At 33.9% G+C, this 22,199-nt stretch overlaps 1 protein-coding gene across 1 annotated transcript in view; it reads left to right on the forward strand.

Moving 5' to 3' along the window:
• LOC108734977 (tyrosine kinase receptor Cad96Ca) overlaps nucleotides 1–3,123 on the forward strand; it is a 24,087-nt gene extending 20,964 nt beyond the window's left edge. The window contains exon 10 of the mRNA XM_018466757.2: nucleotides 2,172–3,123. Within this exon, the coding sequence (XP_018322259.1) occupies nucleotides 2,172–2,396 (225 nt within the window). The 3' untranslated portion in view covers nucleotides 2,397–3,123. The remainder of the gene's footprint in view (nucleotides 1–2,171) is intronic.
• The last annotated feature ends 19,076 nt before the right edge of the window (nucleotides 3,124–22,199 follow it).

A 22,199-nucleotide genomic window follows, 5' to 3' on the forward strand; every position in this document is an offset into this window, starting at 1 on the left:
GAGGTTTCTAATGTGATGTCGTAAATAAACACATTTTTTGCGCTTACATTGCAAACGCTGGCTGAACCCTACGAGATAGATCAAAATAATGTACTACAATATTGTACATCTTAAAAGGGTTTACAAAAAAGTCCGCGATGGTATATGTCTATCTCTTAGGGATAACCCACAGTAACCATTTTTATCCTTTACTTTTTATGAGAAATAATGACTTATTTACGAAGCGATTGTAGGCAATACAGCATTAATTCTTATCTAATTAAGTACTTTTAAATAGATTGTGCATTTAATATAGATCAATATGGCCCTTTACATCATGTAATTTAAATTAATATTTTCGAAGATATTACAGACTTAAAATGCAGGGACATAGCGGTTGTGGCGGTACCGGCCGGGAGGCCGGTTTGTATTGTCTAATGACAAAAAAACATTGAATGTTGTATATAAAGACATTCTGTAGTATATTTAGTATGTCCAGGGGTATCTTTTGAAGATTTCCCCTTCTCGATAATAATCTAAACAAAACAAAAATATACATATTTAGTATTAGCATTGCACCCGTGTGAAGCTGGGGTTGGTCGCTAGTTATAATTAAAACAAAAATGATAAGCAAACCGTAGAAGAAAAGCTATGCATACGTAAGTATTCAAAATTCATCCGGGGAACTAAAATAAAATAGAAACACTTGTTTAAACTGTACGTAATATTTTGACAAGCGGTAAGGGTTATGGTAATCCTTGTTTGTGATGCTGCTCTTTCGAATCAAAGTTTTCTGGCAGCTGTTTTCCTGGGGTTAATAATTCCGAAACTCTAAAACTTTCTACAAACACACCACACCATGTAAAATTTAGCAGAGCTCTCGCAATCTGTCGTGTATTCATATTTTTGCTTTGTTTGCAAAGCCGAGACATTATTTCTCGAAGAATCTCTTTCATTTTGACATTTATAAAAACGTTATGAACTTCATTCAATTTGTTGGATTCTCTTTTACATAGGTTTAGATAAAAAGTTACTATATTCAATTTAATTTAAAGGTAAATTTTATACAAAGAGCCGCATATAAATGTTAAAGGAATAATAAATGCCACGTCTTTTAGTAATCGCTCTAATGTGAATCTACTTTTTAAAATACGTTAAAAATTGATATTTTCTTCTATTCCAGTTCTTAATAAAAATATGTTTTTTATAATTGTAGTAGAGGATTTTATGGGCAAATGAAATCACAAAAGAAAAACTCTAGCAATTTTCATAGGTAGTAGCAGAAAACCCTTTGAGATCAAATAAGCATCTTGCCTTTGATGTTGTCTTGGTTTACAAGCAAAGGCAAGACCGATAGATCATTGGCACTTGCGCCAGCCATAATCATAAACCTTGCATCTATTCCAATTAAGAATTAATTGTAAACCAATGAATGCTGGAAAATTATGCCATTAATTTTGTGTTCTATGTAGAAAAATATAAATCTAACCATTCTCAAGACTGAGGACTCTATGGTGATGATGATGCAGACTATTAATAAGAAATAGGCGAGATAGGTTGAGAGGATACCTCCTCAGACATGAAAGGCTATTCACAATGAGTTAAGGATATGTACGTATCATGCTCTAGTTTTAGAGATAGGAAAGAGTGGTGGTGTGTATCTAACCAGTCTCAAGGCTGATGACTTTATGATGATGACTCAGATAGGTTGGCAGGACACCTTCTCGAGCATGAAGGACTAGTGAGAGCGGAAACAAAAGTTAAGAGAAGTTAACCCAGATTAGATTACTGTTTACAAATAGTTAAGGATGTGGGATGTTGTAGTTTTAGGAAAATTAAAATTTTAGCTCAGGAGTGTGTGTGTTCAACCAGTCTCAGGACTGGCGACCCGATGGTGACGATAATGATGATAATGATGGTGTAGAAAAATATGTTCTTAGCTTCACATCATTCATATGGACAAACCCATTGTCTGTGACCTTCCCAGCAATTTGTTGAAATGTTATTATTAATCGTTGTTTCTCCGCGAAAACATCGATGATTTAAGTCTAAAACAGGGGTAGTTCATAAATGTCTTTCCTCTGGTTAGCAGTGATTCATGCGACGGAGAAATAGGTGTATAGTTTAAGCTTCCCTAGTCTATTTACTAAACAAATCTCTGGGAGGAAATTGAGTTAGTTGTTTTGTTGCAGGTCCGAGACGGACATCGATTAGAAAAACCGGAGCACTGTCGCAGGGAGTTGTACAACATAATGTACTACTGTTGGGATAAAGACCCTAAAGAAAGGCCAACGTTTAGTGAGTGTATAGAGTTGTTGGAAAAGCTTCTTATGACAGAGACTGATTATATTGAACTCGAAAGATTCCCGGACCATTCTTATTACAACATGCTCAGTCTTAGCGGAGAAAAAGTGTAAAAAAAAAGTGCGATGGTGTAAAAACATTTCTTATTTCAATTTAAACATTAAAAACATTCGTTAAATAAAAAAATGTGGCAAATCGGGTTGCTAAAATTTTAAATAACACATTTTCAACAAGCAAAAACTGCTTTCAATGAGTCGCAGAATGTTCGTGCCGAAAACCAAATTTGGTTTTGAAAAATAAACAAGTACCTAACTGCCTCACCTAATAATAAAAGAAGAAGAAGAAATCTAAAATCGGAAAGAGTAAATACTGAAGGTAAGATTCTACTATAGGAAAAAGAATAGGATATTTTTTTGTACTTACTATTTGTGTGATTTTTTATTTATTTGTAATATTTCCGTTTCGTTTTTATTTATTAGTCCAATCTCATTAAATGTACCTAATTAACCAAACAATGAATTAATATAGACTTTATTTCGCAACGTATCATTAAAAACAAACTATTAATTGCAAGTTTGCATTTTTTATGTATCCAAAAGTTATTATAAAGATGTATCGATATGTCTACCAATTTGTCTTAAAAGCTTTTCCGCAGGTTCCTAACGAAATACCTATTGACTGTATAATTTTTATAATGAAACTCGTTAATTAAGAAATTAAGATAAAAGAACTACGTACGTATTAGAAACATATGTACCTATAAACGATAAAAATACAAGCATACATAATATATAATATAATACTGTCAATAAAAGTTTGTGATACCATTGTTAGGATAATTCATTTAATTTTTTATGTTTTTTTTCTNATTATTCAAAATGTATGTGCAACGTTAAATGAACTTATATGTATATTTCCAGGAAGACTAGACGTACGCTTAACGTACGGTGCAATCCGTAAAAACATCACCAAGTTGAATTCGTTTGTACACTGCGTAGTAGGGTAATGCGCATCCGATTCGCTGCGTTGGCAAGGAGATTGATGCGCGGTCGCTCATCGCGCAGCGTACGAACACGTTTTTAATCCCTTATTAGGGTTGATACCTTTTAGACTAATTCACTTCGAGTTGTTATTGTTCATATATCTGGCGGGATATCGCCATTATTGTTTTTCTTTATAAAAATCTACTACCGTTTACAAAGATTTTTAAATTTTCTCAAACCTTATTATTTTACCATGGAAAGCGTACCTACCTACGTATTTGTGATATTGCACCAAAAGTTCTGTTACTATTCAAACTCTTGAAAGTTTTGACCATAAGAACCAATTGCTAAATGTTTTGTACGTAAAAGTTTCGTTCAAATTCAAAACTAAAAGTGGAGTTTCTACTCCATCAGATAACTAAAACTTTCCAAGTATCGTGAATTAACTGCATTCTAAGTTAATCAGCACGTTACTTTTTATAAGAGGACGGAAAAGGAGAAGAATTTCCCAGTCAATCCCGACTTTAATATCCCGAATAACTGCACTTTAGATTTTGCTTTGTTTGAATCCATAAATCTAGTGTTCCTTAGCTATTAATATCCGAAGGCTTTTCTACCTTTGGAGTTAAAGTAAAATCTTTGAGGCGCATACCCTAATAACTTCTTGGTTGTATTTCGAAATGTGATAATAATTTAGATGCACAGGTGCATAATAAATTATCGCTTAACGAGAAAATGAAGGCAGTTATGCAAATTGTTGAAATTTATTATTCTTGGCTCAGTTACAATATTGTCTATCTGTAGGTGAAACATTTTGAATTATTCAGCTAATCTCTACTGTAATAACTTTGTAACGAATTTTCTAGTGTATTTTATGTATTATCATAACGGGTATTATATTCAACTAATTTATTTTACGGAATAACTCGTACAGAACACAAAAGCTTCCAGAACTTTCCTAAGTTAAATAGAAAATTTAATCATTTAATTATTGAAATTCTGACTTTGTTGCAAATAGATACATGGAATTGGCTTTCTTTCTTTTCTGAAAGCGATAGTTTGCTTCGAATAATTATGGAGAAGAGAGGTGACGAAGTCTGTAAGCGACAGGCTTCCTCCTTCAAATTTAATTTATCACCTTGACAAAGGCAATTAGAACAATCCCTAAGTTTAAATTGAATTGAACATGCGCTTCCAGCTTCTGTAATGAATTTCTTAGGACAATGAGAACCCCACTTTAAGTTGTGCTCATTAAAAAAAAAAAAATAAAAATCATCAATAATTTTAATTGTTTAAAGTTTGTACCTCAATTATGCAACTCTAGTTTTGGTAAAGCTTTGAAGTAGACATTTATAGCTTTTAGAGTATTGTTAAAAAGTATATACCAGTTGTTTATTACAAGGATACTCTGGAGAGACTACGAATAATTATTATTTTTAATAACTACCATTCTTAAGTTGTTTCGTGTAGATAACCGTATAATTAGCTTCATTAGATTGTACATTGCTTAGGAACTAGGGATAGAAGCTTGTTTGTTTTTTAAGTCGAACCTTAAGGGTTGTTTTTTTACACAATGTATATGTATACGAGGTCAGTTCAAGAAGTATCGCGAATTTTGTGTTTTTTCACAAATTATTTATTTATTCATGAACATTTATTTTGTCCCCTTCAAAGTAATCCCTACCAGATATTATACATTTGTGCCAACGTTTCTTCCAATCCTCGAAGCACTTCAAAAAATTATTTTTTGTGATCTTGTTCTTGCTCCTCCTTCGATGCCGTCTTTATCTCCTCAATTGTAATGTAGCGTTGTCCTTTCATCGGCCTCTTCAGTTTTGGGAACAAGAAAAAGTTACAGGGGGGCAGATCTAAGGAACACAAAGGCTGCGGCATTATTTTGGCTAAAAATTCGCGCCCAAGCAACGATGTGTGAGCAGGGACGTTATCATGGCGCAAAAGTCAATTTTTGTTTTTCCACAAATCCGGGCGTTTCTGGCGGATTGCTTTGTGCAAATTGCGCGTAACTTGTAGGTAATATTTCTTATTGACCATTCTACCTTGTGGTAAGAACTCATGATGCATCATGCCCCTGCAATCGAAATCGGTCAGTCGATGTTGGCACGTGCGGCAGCTTCCATTGCGATGATTGAGCTTTGGTTTCCACGTCATAACTATGAACCCATGATTCGTAACCAGTTATGATCCTCTGGAGAAAATTTTGGTTGCCGCAGACTGAGTTCACAGCTCCTTAGCAATCGAATAAAATAATTCGAAGTGGTCTGTATTCCGTCGAAACTGCCAGATGCGGATCGCGATTTCGATCTTTTTGGATCTCATCAGCGCGTCGCAGACAGCTCCGACAGAATACGTAATCCTAAAATGTAGCACCGTACTACAGATGGCGTTCACCGCGCCATTTGTGGTATTTACTAAAACGCGCTGTTAAGGTAAAAGTTGGTCTGTGTTCTGTCCGAGCGGTCTGCGATGAGATTCAAAAAGATTGAAATCGCGATCCGCGTCTGGCAGTTTCGACACAATACAGACAATTTCGAATTATTTTATTCTATTATGGTAACGTGCATATCACGTTGAGCTTAGCTACACCGGGATTCGTTTCAGCAAGTAGATATCCATATATTTAAATGGACCTTGTTGGATCATACGTAATCCTAAAATGTAGCATCGTACTACAGATAGCGTTTACCGCGCGATTTGTGGTATTTTCTAAAACCTCTTTAGCAATGTTAATGTGATGCTGCTTTTGGTCGAAATTGAGCAGATTCTTTGATCAATTTTTTGGAATAGGCAAAAATCTAAATCGAGCCAAAACAACTGTCAAAAATTAACTAAACATTCAACATGGCACAACTTGTCGGTATAAATGAAAGACACGAGTACCAACATAACGCCACCAAGAAAACGAAAACCGAATATACGTAAAAATTCGCAATACTTTTTGAACAGACCTCATATATTTCAGAGAGCGGTTATGAAATAAACAGTTGTTTTTTTGAAAAAATGTCAATTTCCTCAGTGAATATGATAAACAAAACTGCAAAAGAATCAATTTTCAACTAACTAGAGCTTTACGGATATAAATTTTTTTACACGTGGACTTTATTTGGTTTTCATTTTTTAAGTGAATAAATAATAAAAGATAACATACCCTAATAACGTTCAGAATTAACTGTGTCGGTTTTTTTATGATCATTCAAGTATTACATAAGCTCCAGTTGGGGGTGGGGGAGTCTTTGCTTTGCTTGTTTTCGATAACATGGGAAACGGTGGGGTCTCGATCGCTATTACGTCAGCAACGGACGGGGTAAAATATTTTTTGATTGGAAAGGGTCGAATTTGATTTCGTCTACTGCATAGAGTATTTATTTCAACATAAACTTATTTTCGCATGTTTACATAACACTAATTAAACTAAGCCTTTTCGATACAGGGCAATTACAACATGAATATTAACTAAAATACTAAAATCTTTCCTTTTTTATATTAACAATCAAAAAAAAAACATAAAAAACAAAAGTGTCCCTTCTCCCATACATTACTATCACTCCCCGATATTCTTCCCTTTTCTTTCTTTTTGCATATACATTTAAAACTGATCAGACTATTCCCTTTCTCACTTATCACGTCACTGTACTCATCATAATCCTTACATTCTTCATCATTTCCCAATACAAGCATCAAAATTTCCTCTCCCAATCCACATATTCTACCTACATAACCCTCAATCCTTCTTTTGCCAACAACCAAACACTTTGCTATCACATCAATCTCTTTTAGACATTTTAAATACCCTGGCATACAATGATCCTGTCAGCTCACCCATATCCAATCCTTTATGCGTCGTACGTATGTTAATTTATCAATTTTCTTCAGATTCTCACCACTTATCATTTCACTACACCTAATCCACATTATCTCATCTACACACATATCCATCCTTCCTCATTCATTTAAATGATTCTGACTTACTTTCAATTCCTTTAATGCTTCCTTTCTTTCCTGCACATGCCTGTTTTTTGCACCTACATATTTCTAATATTCTTCCCTAATTCTACTTTCCCTTCTTAATACTTATATCTCCTTTTTTTTTTTGGATTTTTCAACTTTTTGAAGTGAAACTTCTTTACGCACGGTAGGATAAGTTCGTTTCATGCGAGTTGCTATGTAACGAAATCATGCAACGGATGTCCCCCTCTACTCGGCCACGTACCTAATCGAGTTCGTAGTGGGGATCGGTTGAGCCGTGAGCCCGCTTCAATGCAACGTTCGTTACAGGCAACTTCGGCATGTACAGTGGAAAATTTAAATTCATAATGTACAAATAATACCATTACCTAAACTTAACTTCCTTAACCCCTGTCCCGGTATGTTTGTGTCATTGAAGAAGTTTTACTTCAGTAGCGTGATGTATAATTACACGTTGTATTTTCATACTTAATTACTCTTTTTCTAGCTTCATCAACCAATTTGATTTCCCTTCTAATAACATAATGTGGTGTCTAATTTAAATATTCATCTTATATTATATGAAACACTTTTTCATATTAATATTCATTTTATATATTTTCTATAGGTATATATTCTTCACCCTCTATCCCCAAATTTCGACTGCATAAAATATCACACATTTTACTAATGCATCAAATAATTCTTTCTGTTGTACCAGTCATCCTTACAAAGCCTTTGACCTATTCCCCGTATCATTCCTATTTGTGTATCTATTTCTTTATTATATTTCGTCTACTAAATTAATCTTTTCTATATACATATAACATTGTAGAATAATTGTCAGTTAAACTTAGGTACATGAAGACGATAGTAACAGCCAGGCGACAGTCTTCCATTGTCATTTATTAGTTTGATCATAGTTTCGTGGATCACATGCGCCGTTTTTATTGAAGATACAGAGAGCCCTTGACGCTCTTCCACCAGTGGTTCCGCAAGCGTCGTCTTGTACATTCATATTATTTTCCGGCGACCTGACAGCGCAATTGTTTCCGAAAGTTTCGAACTTTACAATTATTCACTTTTCAAGAATTAAAAGTTAACGAACAAATCAAATATTAAAATCAAAAGTGGAACCGGTGTTGTTTTCTGCCGCAAGTCGGATAAGTTCAACTGAAATATTCATAGTTGTGAAAATAATTTTCGTTGGATTGTTTTTTGGTTACGGCATATATATGTAAATAAATGGGTTAAACTGGATTTCTGCATGGTTAATGGTAAGTTAAAACCATTAAATATGTATATTTTGATTCAGAATTATTAAGATTAGGCCGTTGATCACTTTATTTGAGAGCCTTTGAAAAAGAAAAATCGGTTCCAATATCGAAACAAAAACATTAGCAACTCTCTCAAATGAGAAATAAATATGTCAAAGTAACTCCTGCTTTATTCAGATCAATTTACCTATATAATATACTTTTTGTAGAGGTTGGATACGAAGTCATAAGCTTGGATAACTGCATAGGTTCTGCTGTTTTCATAAGTACAATTTATTAGAAATAGAAAGAAAGAAATTTCCGTGGTTATAAAAATAGTTTATGACAAAACCTTTTCAGTGATAAATCGGATTTTTATAAATTTGAATCAATTTGTACTCACCATCGGATCATGTAGAAATACTGCCTGTTATAAATATGCGGGTAGTTTCGCAGCAGCACACGCTTTTGATTTAATTTTTGATTACCTGACAATAAATTTTGTTAATTAAAACAACGCCCTTTATTAAATAATGATGTTGCTACGTGTCAAATGGTTTTTGTTTATTACTTCTGGTGAGGGTTGCTAAACCTCTGTGTCATCGTATTACCAGTGGGAATATCAACACGAAGTAATTTAAAGTAATAGGTAATTTTGTGAGCGAAAGTTTGCTTGTAGATATTTGCATTGAAAGTTTACCTCAAGTGGTTTCGTGTTTATGAAAATGTCTTCTTACGTTAATTATATTTATTATTGATACAAAATTTGGTTCGCTCACAGTTGAGAGTAACGGAAAAGACGCGTTTTAACTAAAAGGATAAAAGGGAAAATGGGATATACAAGAAATGCCTGAAACGATTTAACGGAATTGTTAGACCAATGGAAGAACGCTGTAGCAGCTAAAGCTGCAAAAAATATTTTAATAGAGTGCTTTTCACTGCTTTAAGATAAATTAGGAAAGTCATTTTTAGTCTTTCTTAAGAAACTGAAATTGACATGACGCGCCACAACAAAAAATAACGAAGTGCTGGAAAACTTTTTGTTCAGCGTGTAAGGCTGCCAGTTAATCATTACTGTTTTGCATCGTATAATCTACGAAATTTTACATTACTATTAACATATTCATGGACGTTTTATAAAACCGTATGGGCGTTTAGACTTATTGCAACATGGTGCTGCCATCTTTTACAATATGCCTTGCATAATTGGCCAAATAAACTTAACCTAACTTAACATAAAAACAACTAAAAAATAAATATTTAAACGCTGCCCGAGCGACAGTCTACCAATATATTACACTAAAACCCATTAATATTCTCGTGTGTATATGTGTACCATATAAGAATGAAAGTTTCTGTGTTTATTTTTAAATTTTTAAATTTATTTTAGTTCAGAAGCGTACCTTGTAGAGGGCATTATAACTCTCAGAACTGTAATCGTTAATTGTAGTTGCCATTACTTCTCCAAAACAATTTTAGAATTATAAAAAATCAAGTTAAATAAAGGTTTTTACTTGTATTTCGCCTCACATATAAGGCGTCATCAGGGATATGTTTCTAAGTTAATAGTAACGACATACATTCGACCATTCGTCAAATCCGGTAGTTCTGATTTTAGCTGATGTTGGTCCAATAAATAACCCAAGTTTTCGAACTCGACGACCGAACGCAACCTAGTCAAAAAATAAAAAGCTTTACCCTTATTTAACTTGATTTTTTACAATTTAGCCGTTAATATCGGATGAATAACGTAGGAGGACAAACAGGACAAAGAAAGAAAGAAAGGATGAAAGAAGTAGGTACATAGGTAGTGTTTTCAATTTGCCAAGTTATTTACTGAAAGCCTTTTATACGTTTATTATTGCCATATATATATATTGATTGCTTTTTTTTCATCATCTAAGATGTTTTTCTTTCAAATGTTTGCATAATAGTCAAAGAAACTATTATGTAACGAGTGCGGAGAAATGGCAAACGAAATTTTTTATATTTTCTGTAGGTTTGCTCATAGTCAAAAAGCGGTCGAATAATAGAATATTCCAAATTTCCATTCAATTTGTCATATTTGACTTTGTCGGAGTTTCGTTTATTTGTACAACCTTTCATTTTGTCGGGTAGGAATAAGAAGCTGTCTTCTACTAGTAAATGATCCACATTCAAATATGGGCAAACTTTCCTTTGAAATTGAAGTTTGTGTTCACAAATACCACTGTAAATTTTGTGGTTCTAAACGGGGAGTGCAATTTAATGACTTTGGACAAAGAATATTCCTATCAAGTGTAATACCAGAATACTAGTGTTGCCCAAACGCAAGAACAAGACGAGACTTAGCCAGTCTTGGTCTTGGTCTTGCGCCAATANACCTCCACTCTTTTCTGTCCTGAGCTAATATTCGCTAAAACTAGAACATCCCACATCCTTAACTATTTGTGAACAGTAATCTAACCTCCACTCCTCCTAATTCCCGTTTCTGCCTCTAATATGTCTCTGACTAGACTTTCATGCCTGAGAAGGTGTCCTACCAACTTATGTCGCCTATTTCATATAAACTTCCATGGAGTCCTCTATTCTCCTACTCTTTCTAATACCTCTTCATATCCAACCTTCTCTATCCACGGCAGCATCCCCAGTCGCCGGTAACACCACATTTCAAAGGCTTCTAAATAATTTTATTTTTCTTGTGAATAATTTAGGGTCGACTTTCGACACTGGAAAAAAATTACAAATAAATACATAAAGTATAATGGATGTTGAAAAGAAGAAACTTCCAGAACTGACGCTAATTTTCAACACGATAATAAATACATAGTAGGTATTTAACAAAACAGGCTACCCGTGGGACCTTTCTATCAGGAGTAGGTGTTCTTTTTGTAAATGCCTCATTTTTGAATCGTCGATAAAAAAATCCGGGATTTATACTTATTCTGTCGTGTCAGTGAAATACAAAAAAAGAAGGAATATCAGGGATGAAGGCCTTTGAGGTTTTGTGAGTTGTTTATGCATCACGTTCTATAAGAATTTTACGTTTAGGCTATTTTCTTCAGAAGTGCTATATGAAAAATTCTGAACCAAGGTGAACTTTCTTTAAAGGGTTTTGCTGTTTATGTTTTTTCATCTTTTCCATTCAGATCCTTTGACATTTCCGTATAATAATGTTTTACGCAAGTATGTACTTACATACAATGTGTCTCAATGCTGAAACTGATAAAAATTTTGGCACCGAAATTCGTTCAGCCAAAACTGAGCTAATATTAATACAAATCTACCCTGAAAGTTTGGTGAAAAAATACTGGTGAGACCGTGATCATTCAGATGGACAGTAGTCAGACTTCCATGATACATGTCAGGCTGTAGACTATAAAAAATCTTTTCCAACATCACAATTAACTATACGTATAATGTAGAAATCTTCCCGAAGTGAGTTTGTTTTAATATGAAATATTCTCAATTTTTACCCACTACACATTACCTCAAATTAATGAGGAAAAATTGTTGCTGTCGTCACACCCCCGCCGGGAATCGAACCCGGGCTCTTTGGCTTTACGCGCCAATGCTCTGACTACTGTAACTGTACGTACATTTTGCGATTGATAGAAGGTATTAGAGTTTCTCCACGCTTCATTCCATTAATGCAAATCGATCCCAATCGAACAATGTTTGAAGGTAAATGCGTACATAGTTATTTGTAGCTAACAATCTGAAACCGCTATGTACAAACGAAATGGATTTAGACTATCACAAAACCTCATTAAATTTGAATGGCATTATAAACTCGTCAATCTTGTTGATGGAACCGGAAGGGCAACTTAATATCTTGATGGAAGTGCACCTTCATTAGGAAATACGACTTAGAGTATAAGCCGATTTTATACTAGCACCCTTGTTTCTCCTAAAGTAAGTTAATCGTTCTCCATCGTTTTTATCTGGATCTGAACTAATTGTAAGATGGAGAGAATGAGAGATTGTTCTACTAAACTACAATTTCTTTAAGATACGACCAATCGGCTCATTTATAAAAGATATAATCATTGGCAAGAGAGGTAGTTCACATAGCTCTGCTGGAATCTATGTTCTGTAAAGTCAAACAATAAAAATGGCAAATAAAGTTTAATTAAAGACCATCTTCGAGGTGAATCTTTTGAAATATATAATAACAGTAGAAAAGTCGTTTTTTAACATTCCGAATTTTAATTAAAAAACGGAAAACAGAACCACCCTTTAGAAACCCCTATCAGCATTGGGACGAAATGTCTGTTCGTACACAGTGGAATTGAATAATAAAAATCTCAACATTTATTCATAAACAATGGGTTATTTGACATAAGAACAATGTATTTAATATATATATGAAATACCTTGACATTTAATAGTGGTTAATAATATCAAATGATATTGTGAAAATTAATTTTCAATTTCTTACCCACTATAAATATCTCAGGTTAATGAGGGAAAATTAGTGGTCAAATTATTGATGCGTAAAGCCAAAGGTCCCGGGTTAGTTTTCCGCTGAGAGTGTGACAACAGTAACAAATTTTCCCTCATTAACCTGAGGTATTTATAGTGGGTAAGAAATTGAAAATGAATTTTCACATTAATATAATATGATATACTTATATTAAAAATTATGAGTGCTGTCAGCACAGGGCAAAGCAGTATTACGTAAATGAAAGTTAGTATCAGCAATTTCTTATGCTGAAGTGTACGGTGTGTTGTATATCTATTCACAAACAATTAATTTAAATTTTAACCATTGGTTACTATACATGATTATGATGAGGATTAATTATCTAATAATGGTATATACATATTATCTAATCTGTTGTGAAAAACATTACTTATGAATGAATCGATTAGTTTTTATTTTATGCGAGTAATATTTGTTGTTGGCAATTTTTGACTCTTCCGACTCAAAAGGTTGCCGACCCCCTGGACTAGGGCGTTTGTGGTAATTTGGTGCAACATTGTTATTTTGCAGTACTGTGTTTTGTCCGACTTGATTCCTACGGTAACCCCTTTGTCTCTTTGGCGGTGTGATTGTAGTGTTGAGCGAGGTAGAAAAAAAGGAACAGTGAATTTCGCAAATGAACGAGTTCCTGGTGCAAGCCAATTAACTGCGCGTCACTTGATAAAAGACGAAATTCAAGCTGTTCAAAGCATTTTCATTGTTGACACTGAACGGCATGCATCACGCCATCACATCCCATTAACGAACCCTGACATAACTGACAGCAAACATAAAGCTTCGTGCACGTTATATTACTGCTGATATAATACGAATGTAAACAACCCATTTTCACTACTAGATCTCTCCTCTTTCGATGGGATAGACTAAATTATAAGGTTATCGAAACATTGTAATATTATAGAATAGAAATTACCATAATGGATTTAATTATTCAAAATGTATGTGCAACGTTAAATGAACTTATTTGTATATTTCCAGGAAGACTAGACGTACGCTTAACGTACGGTGCAATCCGTAAAAACATCACCAAGTTGAATTCGTTTGTACACTGCGTAGTAGGGTAATGCGCATCCGATTCGCTGCGTTGGCAAGGAGATTGATGCGCGGTCGCTCATCGCGCAGCGTACGAACACGTTTTTAATCCCTTATTAGGGTTGATACCTTTTAGACTAATTCACTTCGAGTTGTTATTGTTCATATATCTGGCAGGATATCGCCATTATTGTTTTTCTTTATAAAAATCTACTACCGTTTACAAAGATTTTTAAATTTTCTCAAACCTTATTATTTTACCATGGAAAGCGTACCTACCTACGTATTTGTGATATTGCACCAAAAGTTCTGTTACTATTCAAACTCTTGAAAGTTTTGACCATAAGAACCAATTGCTAAATGTTTTGTACGTAAAAGTTTCAAAATTCAAAACTAAAAGTGGAGTTTCTACTCCATCAGATAACTAAAACTTTCCAAGTATCGTGAATTAACTGCATTCTAAGTTAATCAGCACGTTACATTTTATAAGAGGACGGAAAAGGAGAAGAATTTCCCAGTCAATCCCGACTTTAATATCCCGAATAACTGCACTTTAGATTTTGCTTTGTTTGAATCCATAAATCTAGTGTTCCTTAGCTATTAATATCCGAAGGCTTTTCTACCTTTGGAGTTAAAGTAAAATCTTTGAGGCGCATACCCTAATAACTTCTTGGTTGTATTTCGAAATGTGATAATAATTTAGATGCACAGGTGCATAATAAATTATCGCTTAACGAGAAAATGAAGGCAGTTATGCAAATTGTTGAAATTTATTATTCTTGGCTCAGTTACAATATTGTCTATCTGTAGGTGAAACATTTTGAATTATTCAGCTAATCTCTACTGTAATAACTTTGTAACGAATTTTCTAGTGTATTTTATGTATTATCATAACGGGTATTATATTCAACTAATTTATTTTACGGAATAACTCGTACAGAACACAAAAGCTTCCAGAACTTTCCTAAGTTAAATAGAAAATTTAATCATTTAATTATTGAAATTCTGACTTTGTTGCAAATAGATACATGGAATTGGCTTTCTTTCTTTTCTGAAAGCGATAGTTTGCTTCGAATAATTATAGAGGAGAGAGGTGACGAAGTCTGTAAGCGACAGGCTTCCTCCTTCAAATTTAATTTATCACCTTGACAAAGGCAATTAGAACAATCCCTAAGTTTAAATTGAATTGAACATGCGCTTCCAGCTTCTGTAATGAATTTCTTAGGACAATGAGAACCCCACTTTAAGTTGTGCTCATTAAAAAAAAAAAAATAAAAATCATCAATAATTTTAATTGTTTAAAGTTTGTACCTCAATTATGCAACTCTAGTTTTGCTAAAGCTTTGAAGTAGACATTTATAGCTTTTAGAGTATTGTTAAAAAGTATATACCAGTTGTTTATTACAAGGATACTCTGGAGAGACTACGAATAATTATTATTTTTAATAACTACCATTCTTAAGTTGTTTCGTGTAGATAACCGTATAATTAGCTTCATTAGATTGTACATTGCTTAGGAACTAGGGATAGAAGCTTGTTTGTTTTTTAAGTCGAACCTTAAGGGTTGTTTTTTTACACAATGTATATGTATACGAGGTCAGTTCAAGAAGTATCGCGAATTTTGTGTTTTTTCACAAATTATTTATTTATTCATGAACATTTATTTTGTCCCCTTCAAAGTAATCCCTACCAGATATTATACATTTGTGCCAACGTTTCTTCCAATCCTCGAAGCACTTCAAAAAATTATTTTTTGTGATCTTGTTCTTGCTCCTCCTTCGATGCCGTCTTTATCTCCTCAATTGTAATGTAGCGTTGTCCTTTCATCGNTATAAAACTTTGTTGCGATTTTTAATGGTTAATGGTTTCATTTTTCTTAACGTCTTTATGCTTCACATTCTTTTGTACCTTTATTGGTATCCTGTATTATTTTAGTCATGTATATTTATAGCACATTCAGTTATTATTTGTGCTGTAAACAATCTCTGGTTGACCGACGATGTTGTGAAACAATTAGTGGGGGAACCTTTCACTTTTCACGATTACCCAAGAAGACGAGCCGAATCCTTATCGCTTTTCGTCGTTTAGTAACCGCGATCGGTTGTTGAAGTACCTGCGTGTTTTGTGTAGTGCTTTTCGTCGATTTATAGGATAACTGTAATAATAATGGAAATGTATTCTTCATTGCAGTAAGGTAAGATTTTGATATATTGAGGACCTAGCTAGGTACTAAATTTTAAATTGTCGATCGAGAATTAAAAGGAAATAGGCGACTAAGTAACTAAGAAGGATTATTTTTGATGGTATTGAATAATTGATTCTACTTTTTTTTGATACAATATGAACACAAGACAAACCTAACTTTTTTACGTTATTATTACAACTAATTAGTAAGTATTTTACTGATGAGCTTTGGGACCGGGCTTAGCTTCCTTCGGCACTGTAACGAAAACGGAAGTGGGAGGAGTGAGAAGAAAAGGATAGGAAAAGCTTTGTACTTGTGGGGAAGGTCCTAAAAAAAGTTAAAAAAAGTCTTTTCAGATTTATTGCAAACAACTTTAAAGGTTTTAATACATTTGTTAGGATTGCAAGGACACGAAAGTCAATTGAATGTTGTTTTTGCCAATGTTTAGTTTTTTCGTTATTAAAATAAAATGAATTTTAAGGATTAAAAAATCTCCCAATTCAAAAACTCAAAAAGACACCTAAAAATAGCTTCTTGTCATAGTATGGAGAAATTTAAAGGCTATTAAAATTATAAAATACCGACATAGCAGGACAGAAGTATCATTTATTCTCTTCTGGATTACTACTTAATATGTTTGAATATAAAAAAGTCCCCAATAATGCCCTGTGTAATCCAGGACGATACGTTGACTTAATGTGAAATGTTAATTGGATGAAAATTGTTTTTAGTTTAATTTAATTTAAATTCTTGGTGATATTCTACAATATGTAGTGTAATGCGCACCAAAGGAAGAATAATCTGAAAAGAAATATTCTATCAGTAAGGTTTACCAATTGGTAAATTGGAGGATGACTCCCAGTCTAACTTTTTTAGTTCAAGTTTGTGCATAAAGACAAAGTATTCAAGTCGGTTTTTATACATATTTACATAATAGGTAGGTAGGTATATTTAAATTATTACACCCAAACTTTATTGAATAAAACATGAGGTCTCCAGCTACGTTTTCGTATTGTAGTTTAAAAACAATGGCAGACATACGCGAATTGTATAAAAAGAGGAAAAGCATTTCTTATCAAGAAAAAGTCAAACAGGAAATGGGTCAAAGTTCAGAAAAAGAATTGACGTTTTTTTAAAAACGGCGCGGTCACTCCGAATGAGAAAAATAATACTTCAGAAACTTTTTGACAAGTGGAAAATTAGTTTTCAAAGCAGTACCTAACTGGAGTTTTCTTCAGTCTATAAATAAATGATTTTCTAGAATCAAACAAAAAAATATTTTTCTTCAGTTGATATACGAACAGTATTAGATATACAGGGTTGTCAAATGTTAGATGCTTTTAGTGTTTCATGTCCCAACATGCAAAATAAGCGAAGCAAGACCAAGCAGCATAAAGACATTTTTGATCTTGGTCTTATTCTCTTATTCTAGGGCCATACAGATTCCTGCATAGACGTTCATCTTTTTCTTATCATACGGTTCTATTAATTTCAGCATGTTGTAGTGTTTGGAAGTCCTTTATCCCTGTCTATTGGCGGATATTTCTTAGCAACGATAATCTCTTTCCGTCTATTCCTCGTCTCCCTTCTTCAATTTTACGTTGCAGAGTTATGCGTTGAAAGTGTGTCCGAGATAATTTATCTCCCTTTTTTGATATTTTTGAAGGGTCCTCGTTCTGCTAGACCGACTCTCCAGAGAACGTCCTCATTTCTCACATGGTTGACCCAAAACACCCTCAATATTAGCCTCGGCTTCGATTTTGTTGATTATTGGTATTTTGCAGCGTCCATGCCTCAATACCGTACATGAGAACGGAGCAGGCATAGCATTTTACAATCTTATATCTAAGGCTGAAATTTAGGTTCTTGCCTGTATGAAATTTTCGAAGTCTTAATAACTTTGTGCTGACCTGTATGATCCTGCATCTGATCTCTTGATCGTAATCTCATCTTTCGCTAACTATATATCTCAAGTATTTAAATTGCTTAACCTGTTCTCTTCATTAACATGTATTACACGAGTGTGAGGAATATCGTTCCTATTAACAATCATAAACTTGGCTTTGCTGATGTAAATTTTTAAATCTAGTGTTTGGCTTTCTCCATTGACCCTATGTAGTACACTTCGGAGATTATGTGCATTGTTAATTGGGATTCCGTTCACTACAATTCCGAAGGAATTATCTAAGATTGGTTCGAAGAATGCTTTCTTTACGTTTAGCTTGAACAGGTCTTGGCCTAGGTCTTGTATTTTCGCAAGAGTGAGACTAATTTTGCTTATAACTAACTTGCGTTCGTTCGTGTACCAAAATCAATTAATCTCGAAGTTATATGTTTTGGGCATCTATTTAAAAAGCAGTTTGACCCTGGCAAGAACGAAATGATTTCGGCAGGATACATACCAATAGTAGCTATGGAGAGGTCCAACCAATCTGTAGGTTTTTAATCTACTTATTAAGAATCCTCTAGAAATATTAATACGATTACAACATGATTGAGATGATCAACATGGTGAAAAATAAAAATTATATTTCCGGTTTTGGAGCCTTTAATTTACTTAATTTTTCTAGTCAAATGCTAATACTGGAGAGACTTTTTAATCAAAAAATTTTAATTAGAATCGAAGTAAATATAAATGAGTCTGGAAGAGGTTATTTTAAGCTGCAGTCTATTTCGTACATGCGCCATTACCAAAAAAGAAAATTATGATGTTAGTCATTAATTGCAAGCTCTGTCGCATCTAGAATGAATTAGTAGTTTTGTCCAAGAGCTTTATTCTTTTATTCAGTTCTTACATTTACATATTCATAAATGAATTTCTCATTTTAAGGTAGTGCAAATAACAAACCTTTCACTGACATGATTTTAGAAGGGTTGTAATTAATTATTAAAAAAACAAAACACGTTTAAAATGACCGCTTATTATTTATAGATGTCATATGAAAAATAAGTTCCAGGTATTGTCTTTGGCTATATTATTATTAATAAATTAATAACTGGCTACACGGCTTACGGCGTGCTATATCATTTAATGTCGACATCGTTATGACAATTTTGCGCAAATGGTTCTTGTTTTTTGCATACTAAAATGAGTGATATCAAACGAAAGGTAGGTACATTGTGCCAAAAGCTCCAAAACATCAAAACAGTTCATAGTCGATACGACTAATAATGCCATTAGGAAATTGGTTGATACAATTAGCTCTCAGCTTAAATTAAATGGAGAAATTATTTTAAGCACTGCTTTTTAAATATTCATTCATGTAATACGCATGATGAGGCAGGCTAAACGGAGAGATGATCAAAGAAGATAATGAAAATAGTATTAATTTTAGTCAGTGTTGAACATCATCATCATTATCATAAGATCGTCAGTCCTAAGACTGGTTGGACACGCTCCTCCACTCTTTCTTATCCTGAGTTAATATTCGCATTTCCCTAAAATTAGAACAAAGTAATTTTCAAATCTTTCTATTTAAAGTTTATAGTTTCTCTTTACTCTTTCAAGTTACTATCTGATAAATTAATGAAGTGTCTTCTAAGAAATTAATTGGTCTGTAACATGCAATCTATAGACGGATTGTGTACTGAATAACAAGGCGTACTTCAAAATAAATGGCTTTTGTAGTAATTAATCATTTATCGTGCTAATAAAAGGCTAAAAGAAGAAATGAATGAGACAATGGATTAATTCTTAACAAAAGAAACAACTGTAGATTACTAGATTTGATTAATTAATAGTCATGGGCATTATATGTTGAAACTCAGCAGTAGAGATGGGTCCGTTACCGTTACCCGGTTTCGATCGGGTACACCGTGGATCCGTCACATTTTATGGCATCCGGCCGGGTACCGGATATTAACACCAGGTACCCGACAGTGGCAGATAATTTTACCGGAGTAGAAAGTAAAAACAAACACCAGTAATAATAATTTAATAACTACAACAAAAAATCTATCCAGAAAAAATGGAATTAAAATTGTATTGGGATGGGTCGTTTGTCTTAATTTATATTACTTATTGATTACTATACTATGTTATTCCTTATTTCGATATAGTTCTTGTGTTTACTTCTTCTCAAGAACAAGGATACATCAGTATGGCCGACTTGTTACAAGTTCTGTCGTTTGTTGGTATAGCAGGTTTTCATTAACGACAACTTATTGGTATGATTTTGTCATCTTGTCTTAACTTTTAGTGTTTATGAACATCATGTGCCCCGTTTCAATACAACCCTTTTGTTGAAAATCCGTCAACCGAAAATTAAAATTTCATTGGTTTAGTACTTTAACGACTATTTGAACGAGACATAGTGTGGTTTGGGACGTTGGTGAGGATGGTATTTAACGGAAAACTCTCCAAACCAAAAACATGAACCATTAACTGCACTGGTTTTTCTGGGTACGTCAAAATCACTTCAAACATCTTTTGGGTGTTTCATTTCCACCAGCCACTAATGCTGTTGGGCGGGCAGTCTCTCCGTACTACCCCGGAAGGTAGAGCAGAAGGCCCTCTTCAGCCTCCTTTCAGGAATCATGGGAATGGGTGGGTGGTGGCTATGTGGAATTTTACTGCCGCGGCATTTGCCTGAGTGATCCAAGAAAACCACAGAAAAACTTGGTAGACGGACTCGGAATCGCACCGGCGTCCTTCCGAATGCTAAGCAATGGTCTAAACCTCTGGGCCTTGCAGCTCGGTCAAAATCTCTACTTACAAGTATTAAAGAAGTTTTGTTTATTTCACACTTTAGTTGTTTCGTCTTGCCTTCGTCTATCATCATCATATTAAGGTCGTCAGTCCTAAGACTGGTTGTACCCGCACCTCCACTCTTTTCTGTCCTGAGCTAATATTCGCTAAAACTAGAACATCCCACATCCTTAACTATTTGTGAACAGTAATCTAACCTCCACTCCTCCTAATTCCCGTTTCTGCCTCTAATATGTCTCTGACTAGACTTTCATGCCTGAGAAGGTGTCCTACCAACTTATGTCGCCTATTTCATATAAACTTCCATGGAGTCCTCTATTCTCCTACTCTTTCTAATACCTCTTCATATCCAACCTTCTCTATCCACGGCAGCATCCCCAGTCGCCGGTAACACCACATTTCAAAGGCTTCTAAATAATTTTATTTTTCTTGTGAATAATTTAGGGTCGACTTTCGACACTGGAAAAAAATTACAAATAAATACATAAAGTATAATGGATGTTGAAAAGAAGAAACTTCCAGAACTGACGCTAATTTTCAACACGATAATAAATACATAGTAGGTATTTAACAAAACAGGCTACCCGTGGGACCTTTCTATCAGGAGTAGGTGTTCTTTTTGTAAATGCCTCATTTTTGAATCGTCGATAAAAAAATCCGGGATTTATACTTATTCTGTCGTGTCAGTGAAATACAAAAAAAGAAGGAATATCAGGGATGAAGGCCTTTGAGGTTTTGTGAGTTGTTTATGCATCACGTTCTATAAGAATTTTACGTTTAGGCTATTTTCTTCAGAAGTGCTATATGAAAAATTCTGAACCAAGGTGAACTTTCTTTAAAGCGTTTTGTTGTTTATGTTTTTTCATCTTTTCCATTCAGATCCTTTGACATTTCCGTATAATAATGTTTTACGCAAGTATGTACTTACATACAATGTGTCTCAATGCTGAAACTGATAAAAATTTTGGCACCGAAATTCGTTCAGCCAAAACTGAGCTAATATTAATACAAATCTACCCTGAAAGTTTGGTGAAAAAATACTGGTGAGACCGTGATCATTCAGATGGACAGTAGTCAGACTTCCATGATACATGTCAGGCTGTAGACTATAAAAAATCTTTTCCAACATCACAATTAACTATACGTATAATGTAGAAATCTTCCCGAAGTGAGTTTGTTTTAATATGAAATATTCTCAATTTTTACCCACTACACATTACCTCAAATTAATGAGGAAAAATTGTTGCTGTNACCTTGACATTTAATAGTGGTTAATAATATCAAATGATATTGTGAAAATTAATTTTCAATTTCTTACCCACTA

Source organism: Agrilus planipennis, unplaced genomic scaffold (assembly GCF_000699045.2).
Source record: "Agrilus planipennis isolate EAB-ADULT unplaced genomic scaffold, Apla_2.0 scaffold92, whole genome shotgun sequence".
NCBI classification, from domain to species: Eukaryota; Metazoa; Arthropoda; class Insecta; order Coleoptera; family Buprestidae; genus Agrilus; species Agrilus planipennis.